General features: G+C 38.3%; 1 protein-coding gene across 3 annotated transcripts; it reads left to right on the top strand.

The window, feature by feature from the left end:
* Positions 1-316: 316 nt before the first annotated feature.
* On the top strand, positions 317-21213 carry SARAF (store-operated calcium entry associated regulatory factor). 3 transcript variants are annotated; one of them, XM_055334897.1, is made up of 7 exons: positions 317-584; positions 9370-9548; positions 11037-11114; positions 11890-12307; positions 15264-15393; positions 16327-16421; positions 18260-21213. In XM_055334897.1, exons 1-7 carry the CDS (start codon positions 482-484, stop codon positions 18283-18285), a joined length of 1029 nt encoding a protein of 342 aa, XP_055190872.1. In that variant the 5' UTR covers positions 317-481; the 3' UTR covers positions 18286-21213. The 3 variants fall into 3 exon arrangements, with proteins under 3 accessions (XP_055190872.1, XP_055190871.1, XP_055190873.1); XM_055334896.1 differs by having other exon boundaries at positions 318-584; positions 16267-16421; XM_055334898.1 differs by lacking the exon at positions 11037-11114 and having other exon boundaries at positions 321-584; positions 16267-16421.
* Positions 21214-22197: the final 984 nt, after the last annotated feature.

Genomic DNA, 22197 nt, shown 5'->3' with positions numbered 1-22197 from the left:
CCTGACGTGGGACTCGATCCCCGGTCTCCAGGATCAGGCCCTGGGCCGAAGGCGGCGCGAAACCGCTGAGCCACCGAGGCTCCCCCGCACGCAGGTTTCAGCCTCAATAACCGCGGCACCTTCCCTCGGAACCTTTCAGAGCCGCAGACCAGACGCAACACGGTTGCGTCACTCGTTCCCACCCCAGCGCCCAGCGTCCCGCTTCTGGACCCGCCCCCGGCGGAAGCGTCCTGCCCTTGGCTCCGCCCCCAGCCGGCCTAGGCCCAGGGGCGGGGCCTGCAGCGTCCACTCGCGTTCTCCCGCGCGACGCAGTGGCAGTGACGTAACTCTTGCGCTCGGACCTTCGCTGCGGCTCGGCGGAGAGACTTCCCTCCGCGGCGGCCCGAGCTGCCGGCGTCGCCGTGCGGTTGCGCGCGGACTTCCGCCACAGGCTTCCGGCCCTGGAGCGCCTGGCAGCCGCCCTCTACCTTCCCCTGGAGCCATGGCCGCGGGCGGTGGGCCGGAAGCTGCTGGACGCCGCGCTCTTCTCCGCCTCCTCTGGCTTCTGCTGCTCGCGGGCCCTGCCCTCGGCTGGAATGACCCTGGTGAGTGCTGTCCTCACCCGGCCCTTTCTGTCGCCCGCAGCTAGCGCCCCGAGGCCCGGCGGGCGGTCGTGGCCGTTCGCCCCTAACTGCTCACTTCCGTCGTCTTCTCTGTTCACCTGCGCCTCTAACTGCTCACTTCCGTCGTCTTCTCTGTTCACCTGCGCCCTGCCTGGCCCTTTTGCTTTCCCTACACGTCCTACGGGACAAGCGGGGACCGTTAGGGAGTCGGCTGGGCGGACGGCTCTGTATTCTTTCGGTCCCCTTTCTCCCTCCCCTGGACTCCCAACATTTGTCTGCCGTCCCCTTTCTCGGACTACAGTCCTCATCCCTCAGATGACCTGGAAAGTTCGACACTCACCTGCTCTTCTTGCTTTGTTGTCATGACTGTCTGATGTCATGTTCGCTGCCTGTTGTCATGGCTGCCTGTTGCTACGGCTGACCGTTGCCACAGCACCGGCAGTCTGTGAGTCATACTTAGTGGACAGGGATGCACACCTTGCAGGTCGGTTAGCAGAACCGTAGACTGTGCTGCTGAGAGCAGAACCCATGCTGCTTATTCTGACCACTTGAGTGAAGTTCGTCTCTCTATACGTCGGCTTTTCCATTGCTTTTCACCGCACACTGGATTTTAAAAAGCATTTTATTATTTTGTGTATGTGGTGATACATGATGAGTGGTTTCTGGAGAAAAGTTTTTTTTTTACTATGTTATTAGAATTTTCTTTTCTTTTTTTTTTTTTTAGGATTTTATTTATTTATTCATGAGAGACACACACAGAGAGGCAGAGACACAGGCAGAGGGAGAAGCAGGCTCCACGCAGGGAGCCCGATGTGGGATTTGATCCCGGGTCTCCAGGAACACGCCCTGAGCTGCAGGCGGCACTTAAACCGTAGCGCCACCCGGGCTGCCCTGTTATTAGAATTTTCTTAAGAATTTTTACAGGATAAATAATATTCCGTGTAATTTTATTTCTTAAAGATTTTATTTATTCATGAGAGACACGGGGAGGGGGAGGGGGCAGAGACACAGGCAGAGGGAGGAGCAGGCTCCATGCAGGGAGCCGGATGTAGGACCTGATCCTAAGGTGTCCAGGATCAGGCCCTGGGCTGAAGGCGGCGCTAAACCGCTGAGCCACCGGGGCTGCCCTAAATTATGTATGTATATGTACACAAACGTACAGATTTCCATTTAATGATGTATGTTGTCAAATTGGAATTATATAAAAATGACTTTTGAATAGTTAAAACATTTTTTTGTTTGGAGAATGAAGATGTAAAAGCATGAGAAGTATCAATATTGTATTTGTGACTTGGGTGATAGGAAATGACCATGTTTCTTAAGCAACAGATTTACTTCTGTAATATCCTATTTTATTTCTGAATGCTGAAATGGAAGAGAAGCTGCTGTTTGCAAATACTTGACTTTGAGTAACTCATTTTATGTGGATGTTTTATTAGTAATAAAAGCCAAATTGGATTTAAATGTCCATGTATTTATGTATTCCTAGAAAGTTGTACCTAAAGAGGACACTGTGATCAGAATTATAGTTTAAAAACTGGTTTGAAACATTAGTTGAACCCTCAATTCTTTTTAAAATTTTTTGTAGGTTTATTTATTTGAGAGTGTGTGCTCTCCTGTAAGCACAAGTGCAGGGGGAGGAGATGAGGGAGAGAGAGGGAGAGAATCTCAAGCAGACTCCTGCTGAACCTGAGCAGGGAGCCCAGCCCTGAGGCTCTGTTCCCACCATAAGATCATGACCTGAGCCGAGATCAAGAGTGGTAGGCTTAACCAACTGAGCGACCCAGGAACCTCAAACCCTCAATTCTTAAGTAAAGAAAAGGATGTTTACAGATGAAGAGTCAGGGGGAATTTTAAAAGAGGAACCAAATTTAAACTAATGCTGAACCACTTCTTGGTAGCCCTTAGTCTTTCTACTCTATGAACTATTGTTCTGGAACAAAAAGCACCAAAACATTTTGCGGAGTAAATTCTGCTTTACCTTAATTTACTTTGAGGAACTTTTCTGTGAAAGTATTTTATTAGGTTAAGTTTTATCAAACCTTATAGTAAAAAAATGATCGTTCCCTAATTTGTATTTTTTTTCCTTTTTTTTTTTTTTTTTTGACTTTGGATGCACTTACTTTGCTTTTAGCTAACATAGAGGAATAGTTTGGAAAAAAAAAGTGTATCAGTTCTAAAGCAATTACCTGGCTTTTCAGAATTCTTTATGGAATTATTTTATATTTAAGTCACTTTTTTTATATTTAAGTCACTTTTCTGGGTGTTGGGAATATAGCAGTGAACAAAACTGAGCATCTTAGTTTACATTTATTGAGGAGAAATAGATAATACACAAATTGGTAGGTACCATGTCATATCGTGAAAAGCAGTATGGGCAATGATAACACAGGAAGGAAGTCGGTGTATAGGCAGAAGCAGGACTTTCAAATTATACATTGGTCAGAGAAAAAGTCACTGTTGAGGTGACATTTGATCAGAAACTTGAAGGGAGAGGAAGTGTAAATGACCTGCTGTGACTCTTATTTATATTTTATTTTATTTTATTTTATTTTATTTTATTTTATTTTATTTTATTTTATTTATTTTATTTTATTTTATTTTATTTTATTTTATTTTATTTTATTTATTTTATTTTATTTTATTTTATTTTATATCTTATTTATTTACTTAAAATTCTCTCTCTCTTTTTTTTTTTTTTTTAATTCATGAGAGACACACACCGAGAGAGGCAGAGACACAGGCAGAGGGAAAAGCAGGCTCGGTGCAGGGAGCCTGACATGGGACTGGATCCGAATCTCCAGGATCACGCCCTGGGCTGAAGGCCGTGCTAAACCGCAGAGCCACCTGGGCTGCCCGACTTTTATTATTTTAAAGGCTCATTCTGTCCACTCTGTGAAGAACAGCCTGTAGGAGGTCCAGGGAAGCGGGGGAGGCCAGTGAGGAGGCTGCTGGTACAGGGAGTTCCTAGAGTAGGGATGGTGTGGCCAGGGGAGAGGCAGTGGAATTGGTGAGAGTGATTGGATTCTCACCTACTTAGAAGGTGGAACTGACATGATGATCTGACGGATTAGATGTAGGGATGAGAAGAGAGGTCAAAGGTGATCCAAGGTTTTTGGTCTGAGTGACTACAAATGTGGAGTTAGCATTACCTGAGATGTGTAAGTTTGTGGGAGAAGCATATTTGGGGGCGTTTGGCTTTGTTCATGGTGAGTTTGAGACCTGTAAATAGATTTTGATTTGTGAGTCTGGGCTTTTGGGAACTCCCTTTGAACCTCGGCTGATACAAACAGCAGAGGATGGGTAGGAGCATTTTGTTCTTAGACCTCGTCTCAGTTTGGGCTGTTCTAACAAAATACCATGATTGGTTGGCTTAAACAACAAACATTTATTTCTTATATTCTGGAGGATGGAGAGTCCAAGATCAGGGTACTAGCGTGTTTGGTGTCTGGTAAGGACCCTCTTCCTCGTTTGCAGGTGAGGATCCTCTTCTTGGTTTGCAGATGGCTGTCTTGTTGTGTCTTCACATAGCAAAGAAAGAGAGGGCTCTGGTATTTTCTTCTTCTTATAAGGATCTAATTCTTTCATAGGGGCTTCATCCTCAAGCCCTCATTTAAAACTAGTCACTTCCCAAAGTCCCTGCCTCCAGATGTACTGACATTGGGATTAGGGTTTCAACATAAGAATTTTTAAGGCCACAAAATATAGTGAGCTTTAGGTCTAGGGAAGAAAGATGCTATAGGGTAATGGTAATGAAACCCCATGTGTATATAGCTCCATAAACGTTCTCAGTAGTATTTACTGTATTCGGTCATTTATTATGTGTCAAGTACTCTGCAGAACAATTTTAGTAAATCTTATCTAAGCTTCATAACCTATTTTAAGGTTGATAAATCAAAGCTTCATGACCAATTTTAAAGTTGATATTATCCTCTTAATTTTACAAGTGAGGAAACTTATATGCAAATAATTTAAATGACTTGGCCAAAGTTATATAGCAAGTTGGTGATGGGAATTTAGTTGTGTTTTTTTTGTGTTATCTCAACTCTGATACAATAATTTCAAGTTATTATTATTCCTGTTATTTAATTTAATAGTACCTTATGACTTTTTAAACCTTTGAATATTTTCATTGTTATAGTTTCTTATGTATGAGGTGGTAGTTTGGGGTTATATAGCATATTTTATTTTAATGTGATTCTTGGAAATTTTAGGTCTTCAGCCCACGTGGAATTAAGTTTTTATATTTCTGTAAGTGGCTTTTCTTCTAGCTGCATAGTCAATTATTTTGGTGTCATTTACTAAAGAAGGCACTCTTTTTTTTTTTTCTAAATTAAAAAGTCCACTTTATCTTCTTTTTTTAAAGATTTATTTTACTTATTTGAGAGACAGGGAACACACACCCAGATGAGCAGGGGGAGGGGCTGAGGGAGAGAGAGAGAGAGAGAATCTCAAGCTATCTCCAGCTGAGCGTGGAGCCCCATACAGAGCCCTGTGCTGAGCCCCGTGGGGGGCTTGATCCTACCACCTAGAGATCATGACCTGAAGTGAAATCAAGAGTTGGATGCTCAACTTACTGAACCACCCAAAAAGTTTATTGTACTCCAAAAAGTTTATTTATCTCCTATTGAATTCCCACATGTATCTGGATTTATTTCTGGGCTTTCTTTTGTTTTATAGTTCCCTTGTCTATTTCTTTTTATTATTATTATTATTATTTAAAAAAATTTAAATTCAAGTTAGTTAACATACAGTGTATTATTAGTTTCAGGGGTAGAATTTGGTGATTCATCAGTTGCATTTAACACCCAGTGCTCATTACATCAATTACCCTCCTTAATGCCCATCACCCAATTACTCCATCCCCTCCTCCTTTGCCTATTTCTGTTCTAATTCCATATTATCTTGATTATAGTAATTTTATGGTAAGTTTTATTTTCTGGTAAAGCAGTTTTTTTTTTTTTTCAAAAAATTTTTGGTTATTTATAGACATCTGTTTTTCCATAGGACCTTTAACATAATTTCTTCCTGGTTCCAAAAATCCCAGTTTGGTTCCTGGTGGGAAGTGTATTATATTTATTTAGATCTTATTACATATGTATTTTTAATATAGATCACATATTGATCCTAAGTTTATTTCCAGATATTTTATGTATGTATGTAGTTTGACACTAATTTGAGATAGGTTTCCTATTTTCATTTTTAATTGGATATTACAGGTTTAGAAAAAACTTGAAAAGAAAAGAAAAAACCTTTGACTTTTGGTAATTGATAAAATATCTAGCTGTTTTATCAGATTCCCTTATTATACCATGATTGTATTTTGGGAATTTCTCTGGATTTTGTAGGCCCAGAAACTCTAAATAAAATTTCTTCTGTTTGCACTAAGTGTGATAGATACTACTGGAAGATCACTTAGAAGTAATGGTCTACCTTCTCCTTGTCTACCTCCTTGTAAATACTGGGAAAGCCAAATACTCATTTTGCTAGAATTATTGGGTGCTAAGTCATTCTAGTCAGTCTACTGGAGGAATTATGGGAAAGATATTTTAAATTTTGGTGGAAAGTTGTCAGTCTTCTTTACATATTCCTGTTTTCTTTCAACTGTGTATTTTTTTTTTCCAGCTGTGTATTTAAGGTTCAGGTATGTCAGTGCAGTTTTAGGCATCATGAGAGGCCATCACTAAATCCTTCAATATAACCTACCCCCGCCCTTTATTAAAAAGGAACTTTCCCCCACAGGTAAAAATAACATTACCCCTGACAAAATGAATCTTAATTTCTTAATATCAACTAATTATCCATTCCATATTCAGATGTCACAATTGTGCCTGAAATGTCTAAACTAATTGTCTTAAAACAAGATCCAGTCCTGGCCTGTGCATCCCATCTGATTGTATTCTCCCTTAAGTTTTCTTAAATGTAGAACAGTCCTTTTTTTTAAGATACTGCTTTGCTGAGGGGATGGACCCAGTTGTTCTTTAGAATATCCTACCTTCTGGATTCTGTTTTCTCATGGTGTTTTATCTTGTTTTTTTCTTTTCTGTTTTTCTTGTAGACAGGATGTTAAGTTTAAAGGATTGATAAAATTCATGTTAAACACTTTTGGGGATTACATCATAGTAGACGGTATAATATCAATTTGTTCTACCATTATTGATGCTAAGATTAAGTAGTAGATTAAAAATGGCTTTATAACCCTTATGAAATTACATTTTTACAGAAAGCACTCTTGTAATGTTACTTGGCACCATACCAATATCCAGTCTCTTAATAATTTTGAAACTAATAAATCCTTGTCTGAGTCAGTTTCTTTGGGCATTACAAAATGATGACTTTTTCTAGTTCTGTCATTTCTTCTGCATTTATTAGATGTCATTCTTCAGTGAAGTTGAAATTTCCATTTTCACCTGAGGCTATTTAAGATTACAGTTTCTGGGGGAAAGTCAGAATAAAAATTTAATTTTTAATCTTTAATTACTGATTTTCAGAGTAAGAAGTTAGGTAGTAACTTTTAGAGACAAATGAGGTTTTGGCATTCTCTTTGAGTATCGTTATGGATTCTGGATTTTCATACATTGAACATAATTTGATCAATTATAGTCTTTATCTTGCTGGTCAATCTTCTACTTTTGGTGTCTTAAGAAGAATTCTCTGTGCCGGGATCATAAACATATTCTGTTGTGCTTTCATCCAGTATTTTTTATTTGTGTATGTTTTATGGTAAGTTTTTAGCCATCATGGATTAATTTTTATACATTGTGTACAATGATCAATTTTTCTAATCCTCTGCCAATACTATATTGTTTAGACTACTATAGGTTTAATAGTGTATTTTGGTATATGTAGTCGAAATTTACTTTCTTTGTTGTTACTGATATTCAACTGTCTTTTCATTATTGATTTTATATGTTATTATATGTTCTATGTCATATTTCTAGTTTTATTACATTGTGGTGAGAATGCGGCTGATAAATCTCAGCTTAGTTGCATCTATTAAGTCCTTTTTTGGTAAATAAGTATAAATACTATCTATATCTGCTGATAGGAGGGAATGTCCACGATGTATGATTAAGTGGAAAAACCATGAGAAGAATGATGTGGACTGTATACTTCAGTTTTTATAAAAATAAACTAATAAACAAAACAACCCCTGTATATGTCTCTGAGTAAGCAAGAAAAAAGTATTTATTAGGTTGTTAATTTGGGTTATCACAGAAATGTGAAATTGGAGGAAGAGTAGGTTTCACTATTAAAAGAAAATCATGAAATATATCATATATAAAAATGAATAAATTAAAAATACATGAATAGTTTAAAGAAGAATAAAACGAACATCAATGTAGTCCCATTCAGTTAAGAGAAAGAACATTAGAAGAATTCTGCATGTTCCTCCTAAGTACGTTTCCTTTCCTGGAGGTAGCTACTTAACTGATTTTTGAATAAATAATTTTTTTATTCTGATTTTTTGACCCACGTTTGTGGTAAAACCCTAAAAGTTTTTGAGAAACTGACTAGCTGTTTTCTTAGCAGTCTAAAAAAAGTTTCTGGCTTCAGGTTTCCTGAGATTTTAAGTGCTGCTTTTGGGAAATCACTGCGGAAAGACATGGGAAACACAGGACTCCCCATAATTATGGCATCTTTTGAAAGCTCTAGTAGTCCAATATTGTACATCTGGCAGAAGTATGGTCAGAAGGAGTAGGGTGCTCTTTATCTTTTGCTTCTCAGGTTACCGTTGTTTATCTGTGGCAGTCAGGAATAGGTTAAAGCCAGAATGCTTCTGTGGAGTGATATGAGTGTCCTTCATCTGATCCCAGGTAGTAGGACACGGGGGTGGGGGGTGGGGAGTGGGGGGGTGGAGAGGAGGAACTTCCATCAGCTCAAGGTCAAGACAAATTAAATACAAATAAAAACCAAAGCCAGGTTCACCTGGACATTCTTTCCATAGGTTTTATTTTATTTATTTATTTTTAAATATTTTATTTATTTATTCATGAGAATACATAGAGAGGAGAGAGAGAGAGAGGCAGAGACACAGGCAGAGGGAGGAGCAGGCTCCATGCAGGGAGCCCGACGTGGGACTCGATCCCCGGTCTCCAGGATTGCGCCCTGGGCCAAAGGCAGGCGCCAAACCGCTGCGCCACCCAGGGATCCCCTTTCCATAGGTTTTAAAAAAGATGGTATGGGGCAGCCCAGGTGGCTCAGTGGTTTAGTGCCACCTTCAGCCCAGGGCCTGATCCTGGAGACCTGGGATTGAGTCCCACGTCGGGCTCCCTGCATGGAGCCTGCTTCTCCCTCTGCCTGTGTCTCTGCCCCTCTCTCTCTCTGTGTCTCTCATGAATAAATAAATAAAATCTTTAAAAAAAATAAATAAAAAAGATGGTATGGTGGCAACAGGGAATTTTGTTGGTAGCCTTTTTGAGCAGTACTCTCTGCCTGGCCTATGGTTGTCATCCTGCTGTCTTTGTTTATCATTCTCCTTGGGGTTTCCTTTGTCCCTCTGTATGCCATTATTCTTTCTTTAGTCCTCTGGTGTTTATGTTTTTCTCTGTTTTGTTTTCTCTTGGTGGTGAATATCTTTCATTATCTTACTGAGAATTGATACCTGGGAGGTAAATATTTTGAAATCAAGACATCCCTCTTGCTTGAATAACAATATAGAATCGTACACCCACTTATTTTTGAAAGTTTTCCTATGACGGGTTTTATTAGGATGACTTTCTATGACAGTATGCTTACTACCTGTTTATCTATGTTCTTGTTTTAGACAGAATATTGTTGCGGGACATAAAAGCTCTTACCCTCCATCATGACCGCTATACCACCTCTCGTAGGCTGGATCCAATCCCACAGTTGAAATGTGTTGGAGGCACAGCTGGATGTGATTCTTACACCCCAAAAGTCATACAGTGTCAGAACAAAGGTTGGGATGGTTATGATGTACAGGTAATGTGCATGATGTTGATAAGTCTAACTCGAATTTTTATTCAATGAAGTGTTTATTGGGATATTACTTGTATATTTTGGAAAGACGTAGAAAAATCTCAAGTTAAACATATAAATGTAAATCAGTTATTCATTTTCTGGAAGAACATACTCCAAAAGAAATGAATTGATTTTAAAGCCTGGAAATATTCACTGGAATTTTCTTCTAAGATAGTAAATTTTTAAAACTATACATACTTGGGAGTAGGGGTCAGCGATCTCTGCTAGTTGTCATTTTACTGTCATTCCTCAAAGAATACCAACCTACTTTTGAGAAATAATGTTAACTTGACTGGGAATTGTGGGCTTTTAGGAGTATAAAATGGTACAGCTGCTTTGGAAAACTGTTTGGTAGTTCCTCAAAAGGTTAAGCATAGAATTACTATATGCTCTAGTCATTCCACTATGAGGTATAAAACCAAAAGAATTAAAAATATGTCCACACAAAAATTTGTACATAAATGTTTCTAGCAGCATTATTAATAATAGCCAAAAAATAGAAACATCCTAAATGTCCATTATTGATGAATGAATAAACAAAATGTGGTATATTCATACAATAGAATATTATTCTGCCATAAAAAGAGTGAAGGGCAGATACATGCTATACATATGTGAAAACATTGTGCTAAGTCAAAGAAGCACAGTCACATATTATATGATTGCATTTGTATGAAATGTCCAGGATAGGGAAATCCATAGAAACAGATTTGTAGGACAGCCCCCATGGTGCAGCGGTTTAGTGCCACCTTCAGCTCAGGGCCTGATCTTGGAGACCTGGGATAGAGTCCAGAGGCATAGGCAGAGGGAGAAGCAGGCTCCTGCTTCTATGCCTCTGCCTGCCTCTCTCTCTCTCTCTCTCTCTCTCTCTCTCTCTCTGTCTGTCTCTCTCATGAATAAATAAATAAAATCTTAAAAACAAAAACAAAAAATATTAAAAAAAAAGATTTGTAGTTGCCTGGGGCTGGGAGGTTTGGGAGGAAATGAGTGACTGCTAATGGATAAGAGATTTCTTTTTGGGGTGATGAAAATATCCTAAAGTTGGTTGGGCTTATGGTTGCCCAACTGTGGATATACTAAAAACCATCAAAATGGGTGAATGTATGATAGGTGAATAATATTTCAATAAAGCTGTTATAAAAAAATACAATAGCATATCTGAAATTTGGGAGAGGAAGATAATTTGGCCAAAAAGTTAAAGAAATGCAGAAGATCTATTGTAGCTTGTGTCTCTTTAAATGCTATTAAAGAAATATATTACTTATTTAGCTCAAAATAAACTCAGACTTTTTTTTTTTAAAGATTTTTATCTATTTAAGAGAGAGCAAGAGAGGGAGTAAGCAGATAAGGGTAGTGGACTTTTTTAAGGTAGAAATTTTTGAGGATAGCATGAATTCTGTTTGCATTTTTCGAAATATCGTAACATTTTTTTTTTTTTTTTTTTTTAAGAAATGGGGTACCTCGCTGGCTCAGTTGGTAGAACATGTGGTTCTTGATTTTGGGATTGTGAGGTTCAGGCCCCATGCTGTGAGTAGAGATTACTTAAAAAAATTTTTTTAAGAGAATTAACTTACAGGATTGGACCATGGAAAGTTAGTTGATAATATTCTAAAATTTGTGCAGAAAGTTTTTCTCAGAAGGTTATATAATCTCTCGGATACTATATGTAGTTACCAGATACTCATATATGATGCTGAGTTTTGAGTCTTAACTTAAAAAAAAGTCTATTTTTACTTTTATTTATTTATTTTTTAAAGATTTATTTCAGAGAGAGAAAGAAAGCACTCATGGGGTGGTGGTAGGGCAGAGAGAGAAGGAGAGACAGTCTTAAGCGGACTGTGTTCAGTGCAGAGTGCAGAGCCTACTATGGCGGGGTTCAATTCATGACCCTGAGATCATGACTTGAGTGGAAACCAGGAGTTGGTTGGTTGCTTAATTGACTGTGCCACCCAGGTGCCCCCCAAACCTTTATTTTTAAAGAAAACATCTTGAAAAAGTGCAAAAAGTTGACATTTAAAAATTTTGCTTAACATTTAAAATTGTGAAGTGTTTAATATGTACGAAAGAATTGCTTACATATATATGTAAAGATTAAAGAATAGTAATAAACACTCAGGTACTTAGTATCTAGCTTTGAAATCCCGAGGTTACTTTTCCCTGACACAGAAGGACTCATTGTTTTAAATTTTGTCATTCCCTGACTTTGTTTTGCAGTTTTATGACAGCTATGTAGCCCAAGTAGTACATATTAAGTGAAAAAATATTTTTGATTCTAATAAGCTATTTCTGTTTTTCTTCACAGTGGGAATGTAAGACCGATTTAGATATTGCGTATAAATTTGGAAAAACTATGGTGAGCTGTGAAGGCTATGAATTCTCTGAAGACCAGTATGTACTAAGAGGTTCCTGTGGCTTGGAGTATAACTTAGATTACACAGAACTTGGCCTGAAGAAATTGAGAGAGTCTGGAAAAAACCATGGCTTTAACTCTTTCTCTAATTATTATGACAAGCTGTACTCCCCAGATTCTAGTGGCATCCATGGATTGATTACCATTCTGGTACTACTTGCTATTGCTTATGGAGTTTATAAATTGTTCCTTAGTGATGGTCAAGATTCTCCTCCACCTTATTCTGAGTATCCTCCAAATTCCTATCACTATCAGAGATTCACCAACTCAGCAGGACCCCCTCCCTCAGGCTTTAAGTCTGAATACACAGGTATGTTTCTTTAATGGCATTAAGTAGGGTAGATGGGAGATAGTGAATCTTGTGCTGGTTTCTGAAATACAAAGTAGTTGGATTGGGAAACCAAAGCAGATTTGTCTTCTTTTTTTTTTTTTTAATTTTTAAAAGATTTTATTTATTCATGAGAGACACACAGAGAGAGAGAGAGTGGTAGAGACACAGGCAGAGGGAGAAGCAGGCTCCATGCGGGAGCCTGATGTGGGATTCTATCCCCGGTCTCCAGGGTCAGGCCCTGGGCCTAAGGGGGCGCTAAACTGCTGAGCCACCTGGGCTGCCCCAGATTTGTCTTCTTGTCTATATTTTACATTTTCAACTTCTTTTACCTCTTCTTCATTGTGATTACTATGTTTTTTTAAAGATTTTATTTATTTATTCATGAGAGACACAGACATAGGCAGAGGGAGAAGCAGACTCCCCACAGGGAGCCCGATGTTGGACTCCATCCCAGGACCACAGGATCATGGTCTAAGCCAACGGCAGACGCTCAACCACTGAGCCACCCAGATGCCCTTGTGATTTACTATTTTAAGGTGGCATGATTAAATTATAAATCGTAATCAGAAAAACTTGATTAAAAAAAATAAAAAAAAAGAAAAACTTGATTAGATGTGGCAGTAAGCATTTACCTCATACCATATGCAAAAATTTATTAATTAAATGTTATAGATCTCAGCATAAGAGGTAAAAAACAGGTTTCCAGAAAACATAGGAAAATATTTGATCATGTCATGGGCAAAAATTTTTTAGAATATAAAAAGTTCTAGCCATAAAGAAGAGATGGATAAATTTGACTTTATTTAAATTAAGAATGTTTAACCATCAAAAGACATTAGCAGAGTGGGAAGGCAAGCCACAGACTGGGAGACAGTATTTGTAAAATGTTATTTCCAACACCAGGTATTTATCTACAATATGTGCTGCTCAAGTGAGTACTAGAATATGTAAAGAACTCTCCCACAAATCTGAGGAAAGACACACAACCCAATTTTTAAAATGGACAGGGACTTGAACAGCCATTTTATTGTAGAAGATATCCAGATGTCCAGTAACAATATGAAAAGGTGCCTGGTATCATTAGTCTTCAGGAAAATGCAAATTAAACCACACCGAGTTAGTTCATTATTAACCACCATATAACCACCATAACAGCTAACTTTAAAAAGACAGAGTAGCAAGTAATGGCAAGGATGTAGGAGTTGAATGGTACTTGATGGTAGGAGTTAAAATAGAAAATACTTTGGAAAACTATCACTGCCTACTAAAATTAAACCTCCTCCTCCCCTTGACCCAGCAGTTCCATTCCTCAATATATACCTAAGAGAAATGCATGCATTTGTATACAGAAAGACATATACAGAATACTTATAACAGTTTTATTCATAACAGTCAAAAACTGGAAGTAGAATGTCCATAAACATTAAGAGTGGGGGATCCCTGGGTGGCGCAGCGGTTTAGCGCCTGTCTTCAGCCCAGGGCGTGATGATCCTGGAGTCTCAGGATCGAGTCCCACATCAGGGTCCCTGCATGGAGCCTACTTCTCCCTCTGCCTGTGTCTCTGCCTCTCTCCCTCTCCCTCCCTCTCTCTCTCTCTCTCTCCTCCCCCCCCCCCCCCGTGTGTGTGTTTCTCATGAATAAATAAATAAAATCTTAAAAAAAAAACAACAAAACATTAAGAATGGGACAAATTGTGATTTTTTTTCACACAATGGAATACTATAGATTAATTTAAAAAAATAAAACAAAAAACTGATATAATGCAGTAATGGGGATTGACTCTCAAAGATATAATTTTGTGCCAGACACAGAAGAGTAGTATATGATTACATTTATATAAAGTTCAGGAATGGTTACACTAAAGTATGGTAAGAGAATTCAGGGTAATGCTTATCTCTAATGTGGGTAGGTATCGGGAATTGTAATGAAGGAGCCTTTTGGGGTACTAGAAATGTTTTATTGATGTAGGTAGTGGTTACATGCATGGGTACATATGTACAAATTTATTATGTTCATGTGAGATTACCACACTTTCCTTTATGTATGCTATACCTAAATTAAAAAAAAAAATTTCTTCTGAGCAGAAGATACTTTCTTGGTCTCTTTAAGTTCTGACTTCCCAAAATATCTGGCTGCTGCTTCCACTTGGATTCCTCCATTAGACACTCAAGTACAGCCAACACCTGAAGCTTTTTTTTTTTTTTTAAACACCTGAAGCTTTTACAGATGTTCATAATGCAAAGGAAGGAACTCAAAGGGGGGGCATCATCTTCAGTAGCTGATCCTGAGCAGGACAAACATAACTTTACAGGAGGGAACTATCCCCCCTTCCTTCTAAAATATATCCCTCTTTTGCCATGTCTGTGGGAAAGGTGCTCCTTAGTTATAAATCAGTATTTTATGAATACCCTTTAAAAAAGATTTATTTGGGACGCCTGGGTGGCTTGGCAGTTGAGCGTCTGCCTTTGGCTCAGGGCGTGATCCCAGTTTAGGAATTGAGTCCCACATCAGGATCCCTGTGAGGAACCTGCTTCTCCCTCTGCCTATGTCTCTGCCTCTCTCTGTGTCTCTCATGAATAAATAAATAAAATATTTTTTAAAAGAATAAAAAAGATTTATTTGTTTCAGAGAGAGAGTATGTGGCAGGGGACAAGGGGCAGATGGAGAGGGAGAGAAAACCTCAAGAAGACTCCCTGCTGAGCAGGGAGCCTGATGTGGGGCTCAATCCCACAATCCTGAGATCATTACCCGAGCCGAAATCAAGAGTCACCCCCCCCTTTAAAAAAAATACACTTTTTGACTGTAACTTGTTTATGAGTTGAGGGCTGAGTATTAATAATAAATAGTACAAATAAGATATTTGAAATGCCATGTTTTTTTTGGTTTTGTGGGCTGTGTTTTAAGTGAGGATATATAATCATTTTTTTATTTCTAGGACCACATGGTGCAACTTCTGGTTTTGGCAGTGCTTTCACAGGACAACAAAGATTTGACAATTCAGGACCAGGGTTCTGGACTGGCTTGGGAACTGGAGGAATATTAGGATATTTGTTTGGCAGCAATAGGTATGCTTTGCATTGATCTCACTAGCCCTTTAATTCCACTTTTCTTTAGAGGCTTCTTTGGTTTGCAGGTTGACTAGATTTGGTTTTGTTAAGGAAAATAAATTATGGTGACATTATCCTATTAAATCAGATTCTCTGCTGTATGGACTTCATTAGTACTATTGCCTGTGTTGTTTTTGTTTGTTTGTTTGTTTGTTTTTTCATTATATTTCTTCTTCCCAATGTCATCCTTAAAGATATTATGAGATAGGAAAAAGACTCTTTACTTAAACATCTGAGAAAATGAGAAGACAGGAAAGAACACAGTATTTGAGGAGCAGTTAGCAGTCTGGCTTGGTAGGAGAATAAGAGAAAAAAAGCTGAAACAGGGCTTGGAGCCAGATTTTGGGATGTCTTCATTTTTTTTTTTTTTAAGATTTTATTCATTTATTCATGAGAGACACAGAGAGAAAGAGAGAGGGGTGGGGTAGGGTGGGGGGCAGAGACACAGACAGAGGGAGAAGCAGGCTTCATGTAGGGAGCCTGATGTGGGACTTGATCCCGGGTCCCCAGGATCATGTCCCGGGCCAAAGGCGGTGCTAAACTGCTGAGCCACCCAGGCTGCCCGGGATGTCTTCATTATTATTGGTAGTTTAATTTTAGATTTTATCTGAATGAATTCTGGAAGAAAGAATCTCTTCTTCCTGTCATTTTGCCCCCCATGGCAGTGACTATACAATATCAGAAATACAAATAGTATGTATTTATTTCATATTATACCAGAACAATGAGGAAAAACACTTGTTAAAGGTATTTTTTTTCTGAGAATATAGGAATAGGAAGATATTTAAAAGTCACAAGAAAAATGCCTGATATGTGTCTATGTCTTAATAGAGCAGCAACACCCTTTTCAGACTCATGGTACTACCCATCTCATCCTCCTTCCTACTCCAGCACATGGAATAGCCGTGCTTACTCACCACTTCGGGGAACCTCAGGTAGCTATTCGGCATCTTCAAGCTCAGAGACAAGAACCAGAACAGCGTCAGGTAAGAGTGAAAACACAGAAATTCCTATTATGTCGCAGTGAAGTACAGAGGTAGTTTTGAAACTTAAGAAGATGGTTATTAACTATATATTAGCAATAATAGTTTTATTTGGCATACTTATCGGAAATATTAATAGCACAATTAACAGATTAAAATATAGATCAGATTCGTTCTTTCCTCTCACATCTAAACATTCTTTAAAAATCAAACAGGGATTTGGTTTAGACTTACTTTTGCTGCTAAACGGGGTTTTACAACTTAAACCTTCCTGAACGTTGGTTTCCACATATGTTTAATTCTATGACCTCTAGGTTTTTTTTTTTTTTAAGCTCTAAGATGGAATTTTCTAGGTAGAAGTTTGAACTTTTAAAATTCAGTAAAATCCAGTAAATAAATAAATCCATCCTTTAATTTAAATAATTGTCAAAAATAACAGTGGTAATGTTTATTGCTATATGTTAAGAGGGAATTTTGTAAAAAGCAAAGATATAATATAAAAAATTTAAAAATAACTATTTGTTTTTAAACATCCAGCTAATTAACAGAGGATGGGAGGACATGAGTAATGAAGTCGTAATAGATTGCTGTGGATTTCGTTCGTCCTCTTCAGCAGGGGAAAGTTACGGAATAGATATTCATTCTTGATAATCACTGAAGACTTACTTAAATATGTTTTAAAGTATAAGAGTGAATTTCTCATAGTACTAGTGTGAATATAAATTGATACAATCACTTTGAAAGACTGGAAAAAAAAAAGAATATTTGGCATTAGCTACTAAAATTGAGCATAAATATACTCAAGACTCAGCATTTTCACTCTCAGATATATGTCAACAGAAATGCATACATTTGTACACTGAAGGATAAGTACGAGAATGTTCATAGCATCTTTATTCCAAATAGCCTACAACTAGAAAAAACCCATGTAGCCAACAGCAGCAAACTGGATGAATAAATTGAGTCATGGCCATATAGTGGAATGCAACAGGGAGAGAGAATAAATGCTGTATGAAATAATGTAGATAGATCTATCAAATATAAAAAGAAAAAAAGAAGCCAGACACAAAGGAATATATTTGAATATGATTACATTCATATTTTATATACATCTTTAAAAATAAAAACAATAAAAAAAAATAAAAATAAGCAAAGCTAACCTATGGTGTTAGATGTTAAGGTAGTGGTTACTTTGAAGGAGAAGAAGGGGACATAGTGATTGGGAGGATATATAAAAATACAGCTACATAGGACATAACACAACAAGAAAACTCATTCTTAGTGGGAACAAAAATTGTAAAAACAACCACATAAATATCAACTAGAAGTCTTTGGGACTTATATGAAGAAAATCATTAAACATTACCAAATAGCCTAAAGGAAAACCTGAAAAAAATTTGACTTTCCAGATGGGAACACTTGTCATCTTGTAAACTGTTAGTGCATTTGAGTATGTGGGGGGGGGAGGGGGAGGTGGACTAAGTAACATTTACCTTTGGAAGCCTGAAATTTGCCCCCAGAGTATTTCTCTTGTCCCTGGAGTTGTGCTAGGAACAGGGCATGGCTGGCTCCATTGGCCTCTCTGCTTTTTGGCTTAGACATTGAGGATTGCCCATACCATGTTGGTCCTACCATAGGACACCTGTTCTTTGGTTTCCCAAAAGCAGCATGTCGGAGTCTAGTCAACTTGATGCCTGGGTGACTGGGAGGGTCCCCACTTGCTCCCTCATTCCCTCATGTTTTTTTATTCATTTGTTAACAAATGTATTCCTGTAGTAGTTTTATAAGCAATGCCAGTGCATCTTTAAAAGCGAATATAAATTTCACTCTTCTCATTTTAGGATATGGTGGTACCAGAAGACGATAAGAAAGTAAACAGTTGAAGTCAAACGCTGGAAGCAAAATTTCTGATTTTTTCATCACTTTCTTTAAAAAAACAAAAAACAAAAAAACCAAGTACTACCTGCTAACAACCAGGGAAGGGGGGTTTGTTTTTGGTCCTTATTGCTTTCTGTGCTCTATTACTTGAGACGTAAGAGCTACTAGATGAGAAGATGCTTCTGTAGAGAATTGTATGTTAGTGTAATGTGCACTTGTGTGTATAGTTTATGAAAGCGATGACTACTTTGGAAAGCTTTCCGAAAATGTTAATTTCTAAAACCTGATATCATTAAGAATGAAGGCTTTATGACTATTATACCCTGGGTACAGAAAGTGTCAGTCTTACAGGGTTTTAATCGTTACTTTATAAAAACGATATTAATCAATTTGGTATTTGTTGTGTAGTGTTTACTGTTCTTCAGACATTTCAAACAAGCTTGGGACTACCAATTATACTTACCTGTGTGTTCTTATCACTTTTGAGTCCAGGAACTTTGAATCCTTCAGTGGTGGTGGGGTTCAAGGAAGTGAGAATGACACCCCTCCCTTTTTTTTTTTTTTTTTTTGGAAAAGGTAGAAAATAAGTATCTTAGAAGGTGGTTGTGAATGATTTGTGTGCTGACAAAAATGCTTGAAACCCCCATATTCATTAAGTTCAAATGTGTTAACAAAGGTGTCTTACTCGCAAAAGCATGCAGCCCTCTGTGGGACCTCCAATGTTGTTGTCGCTGTTTCAATCTTACATTAAAATGACAGGAAAAATAAAAACAAATAAGGGGTTTCATTCTTATTCTTTTTACCAGCTTTGACACAAAATGGTGTAACCTTTTTGACCCTTTTTCCCAAAGGAAAAGGGGTTCACGCAGTAGTGCTATCTCCCTAATTTCCCATGGTAGTCTTGCCTTAGCTACCAGTCCTCAGTAAGTGTCTTCAAATAAGCAATTCAGAAATGGTGTGGAAGGAATCCTCTGCGAAAAAATGGCTTAAAAAAAAAAAAAAAAGAAATCTCCAAGCCTCCCAACTCACAAAGGTTGCACCATTTGTCCTAGTTGAGCTCTGCAACCTGAAAGGCTTTATTTTTACCTTTTAGGAATCATTTAAAAACAAAACTGTGTTTATTCTTTAAAATATGATTTAGGGGCTAAATAAACTGCCCTTTCCTTTCATCAGGAAAACTCGGTAGAAATCTTCAATTATGTCACAGAGGAAAAAAATATTTAACTATGTTGCACTAAATCCTTACTCCATTTCTTCTTATAAAAGGAGATGGAATAAAAGAAAATCCAGTTTATTACCATTTTCCTCATTTGCTTATTAGTATTTTGGATTTTAATTTACTTTTTGCTATAGGAATCAATAATCTTGAACTGAGTATGTTTTACTTGGAGAGCAAAATAAAAATTTGTTAATTTAAAACTGCTGTAGATTGTGCCAGTGATAGTGATCTGCACATTAAATTTGCTGTTCATTTTTTAATAAAGTGATTTTTTTTAATTGGAGTATAGTTGCCAGACAATGTTACATTAGTTTCAATTTCTACCTTTGGATGCATTATTTGAGGTCCATTGGAATTTTAAGAAAATAATGAGTGAATAGTGGCTTTAGATTACTCTTAGGAACACTAGGGGTGTTCTTTGAGGCTCTTTCAAAGACTGGAGGGAAGGAAGGGAAAGAAACTGGGCAGTCAGGCTCAAGATCGTCCACCCCCAACCCCCACTCCTCCTTTATTATATGTTTACATTTCTTTGTTACTTGTGGAAATCTAAGACTCAGAATGAAAGACAATATAACTGGGCTTCATTAGTGGGTTGATGGTCCCCAGTAGGGATGGCACCAAGGGAAAGAAAGGTACTGAAGTTGGGAGCTTGGTGGGCCTTCCTTGGTGGGTGGGCATGAAAAGGAGAAAGAGGTGAAACTTAATAGTTTTACTCACAAGATGGTTCAGCAGGACTTCAGATATTAGGATGGGATTGCTGGCAATTTAACCAGTTAGATGTGTTTCTGTAGTTTCATGAATGCTTCTCTCTGAAGCTCCTTGATCTCTCGGATTCTGACCCCAGTCCTCCAAGACTGTCTTAAGTTTATCTATGGTTTTTCCATAACGCATTGTATGCACTTTCACTATTGTACTTAGTACATTTTGCTGTAATTGTCTCTTAAGTGTAGATCTTTCTTACTACTCTAAGCTCTTTAGGGAAGAAGGCCAAATACTACTTCTTCCTGCCTTTTGCAGCTAGGGCATGGTCATGTGACTAAATTCTGTCAATATTTCTGTCAGATGCTTCCTCCAAGTCTTTGGAGACAATGGCACAAAGACCTTAGGGGAGTTCAGAGATTATTCCCAGCAGTGATAGTCAAGGATTTAGTGGAGGTATTGGTGAGTGTCTGGTGATACTTCCTTGGGAGATGTACTTTTTAAAAAGATTTCATTTGTTTGAGAGAGAGTGAGCAGGAGAGAGCACAAGCCAGGGGGCAAGGCAGAGGGAGAGGGAGAAGCAGACTCCCTGCTGAGCAGGGAGCCCAACATGGGGCTCCATGCCAGGACCCTGAGATCATGACCTGAGCTGAAGGCAGACACTTAACCACTTAACTGACTCAGCCACCCAGGTTCCCCTCCTAGGAAGACATAATAACTGGATAATTGCTGTGGTATGTGTTGGCTGGGTTGTGAGCTACCTAGATGCCCATGCCCGAAAACCTGCCGCTTCCTAAGCCTGGTTTTTCAGCCTTCCCGTTGGTTCTTTGAACTATTTAATACAAATGTTAATAAATTCCTTTTCTGCCCAATTCAGTAGAGTTATTTTCTGTTGTTTGCTACTAAGAACCTTTAATGTATGATGAATCTCCTAAGATTCTTTCATTGTAAGCAACATATACTGGCTAATTGTAATAAAACATTGTGGTTGACTCCCAACTGCTGTTCCTCCCTGTTGATTTGTTCTGTTCTGTTGAATCAGTGGTTCTCAGACTTGAAGGAGCATCAGAATCACTAGAGGGCTTTAAATACAGATTGCTTGGCCCAACCCTGAGAGTTTCTGATTTAGCAGTTAAAATGGTCAGTTTTTAATTTAACATATAGTTCAATATTGGTTTCTGGAGTAGAATTCAGTGATTCATTACTTATATATAACACCCATTGCTCATCACAAGTGCCCTCCTTAATACCCATCACCCATCTAACCCATCCCACTGTCCACCTCCCTCCATCACCCCTCAGTTCTCTATCTTATGGTTTGTTTCCCTCTTTCCTTCTTCCTCTGCCCTTCCCATATGTTCATCTGTTTTCTTTCTTAAATTCCACATATGACTGAGATCATATGGTATTTGTCTTTCTCTGACTTATCCCACTTAGCATAATACACTTTAGCTCCATCCACGTACTTGCAAATGGCAAGATTTCATTTTTTGATGACTAATATTCCATTGTGTATATGTATGCCACATAAAAAAAGATTTTATTTATATATAGAGAAAGCATGAGCAAGAAGAGGAGCAAAGGGAGAGGGACAAGTAGTCTCCCTGCTGAGCACAGAGCCCGATGTGAGGCTTGATCCCATAACCCTGAGATCATGACCTGAGCCAAGTCAAGAGTCAGATGATTGACTGAGCCACCCAGGTGCCCCCAATATACCATATCATCTTTATTCATTCATTAGTCAGTGGACGTTTGGGACCTTTCCATAGTTTGGCTATTGTTGATAATGCTGCTATGAACATTGGGGTACTAAAAAAAAACATTGGGGTGCATATACCCCTTCAAATCTGACCTTAGAGCATTTTAGTCAAGCAAGGTTCGACCAAACTGGATGGGACTGGCTGGTTGCTCCCAACTGAGCTGGACAAAGAAGAAAAAGTCTGAGTTCAGTGCTTCAAATTCCCAGCTGAAGCTTCACATTAA

Source organism: Nyctereutes procyonoides, unplaced genomic scaffold, assembly GCF_905146905.1.
Source record: "Nyctereutes procyonoides isolate TBG_1078 unplaced genomic scaffold, NYPRO_anot_genome, whole genome shotgun sequence".
Taxonomy (NCBI): Eukaryota; Metazoa; Chordata; class Mammalia; order Carnivora; family Canidae; genus Nyctereutes; species Nyctereutes procyonoides.
The sequence above is the reverse complement of the archived record's forward strand: the minus strand, read 5'-3'. Positions and strand labels throughout refer to the sequence as shown.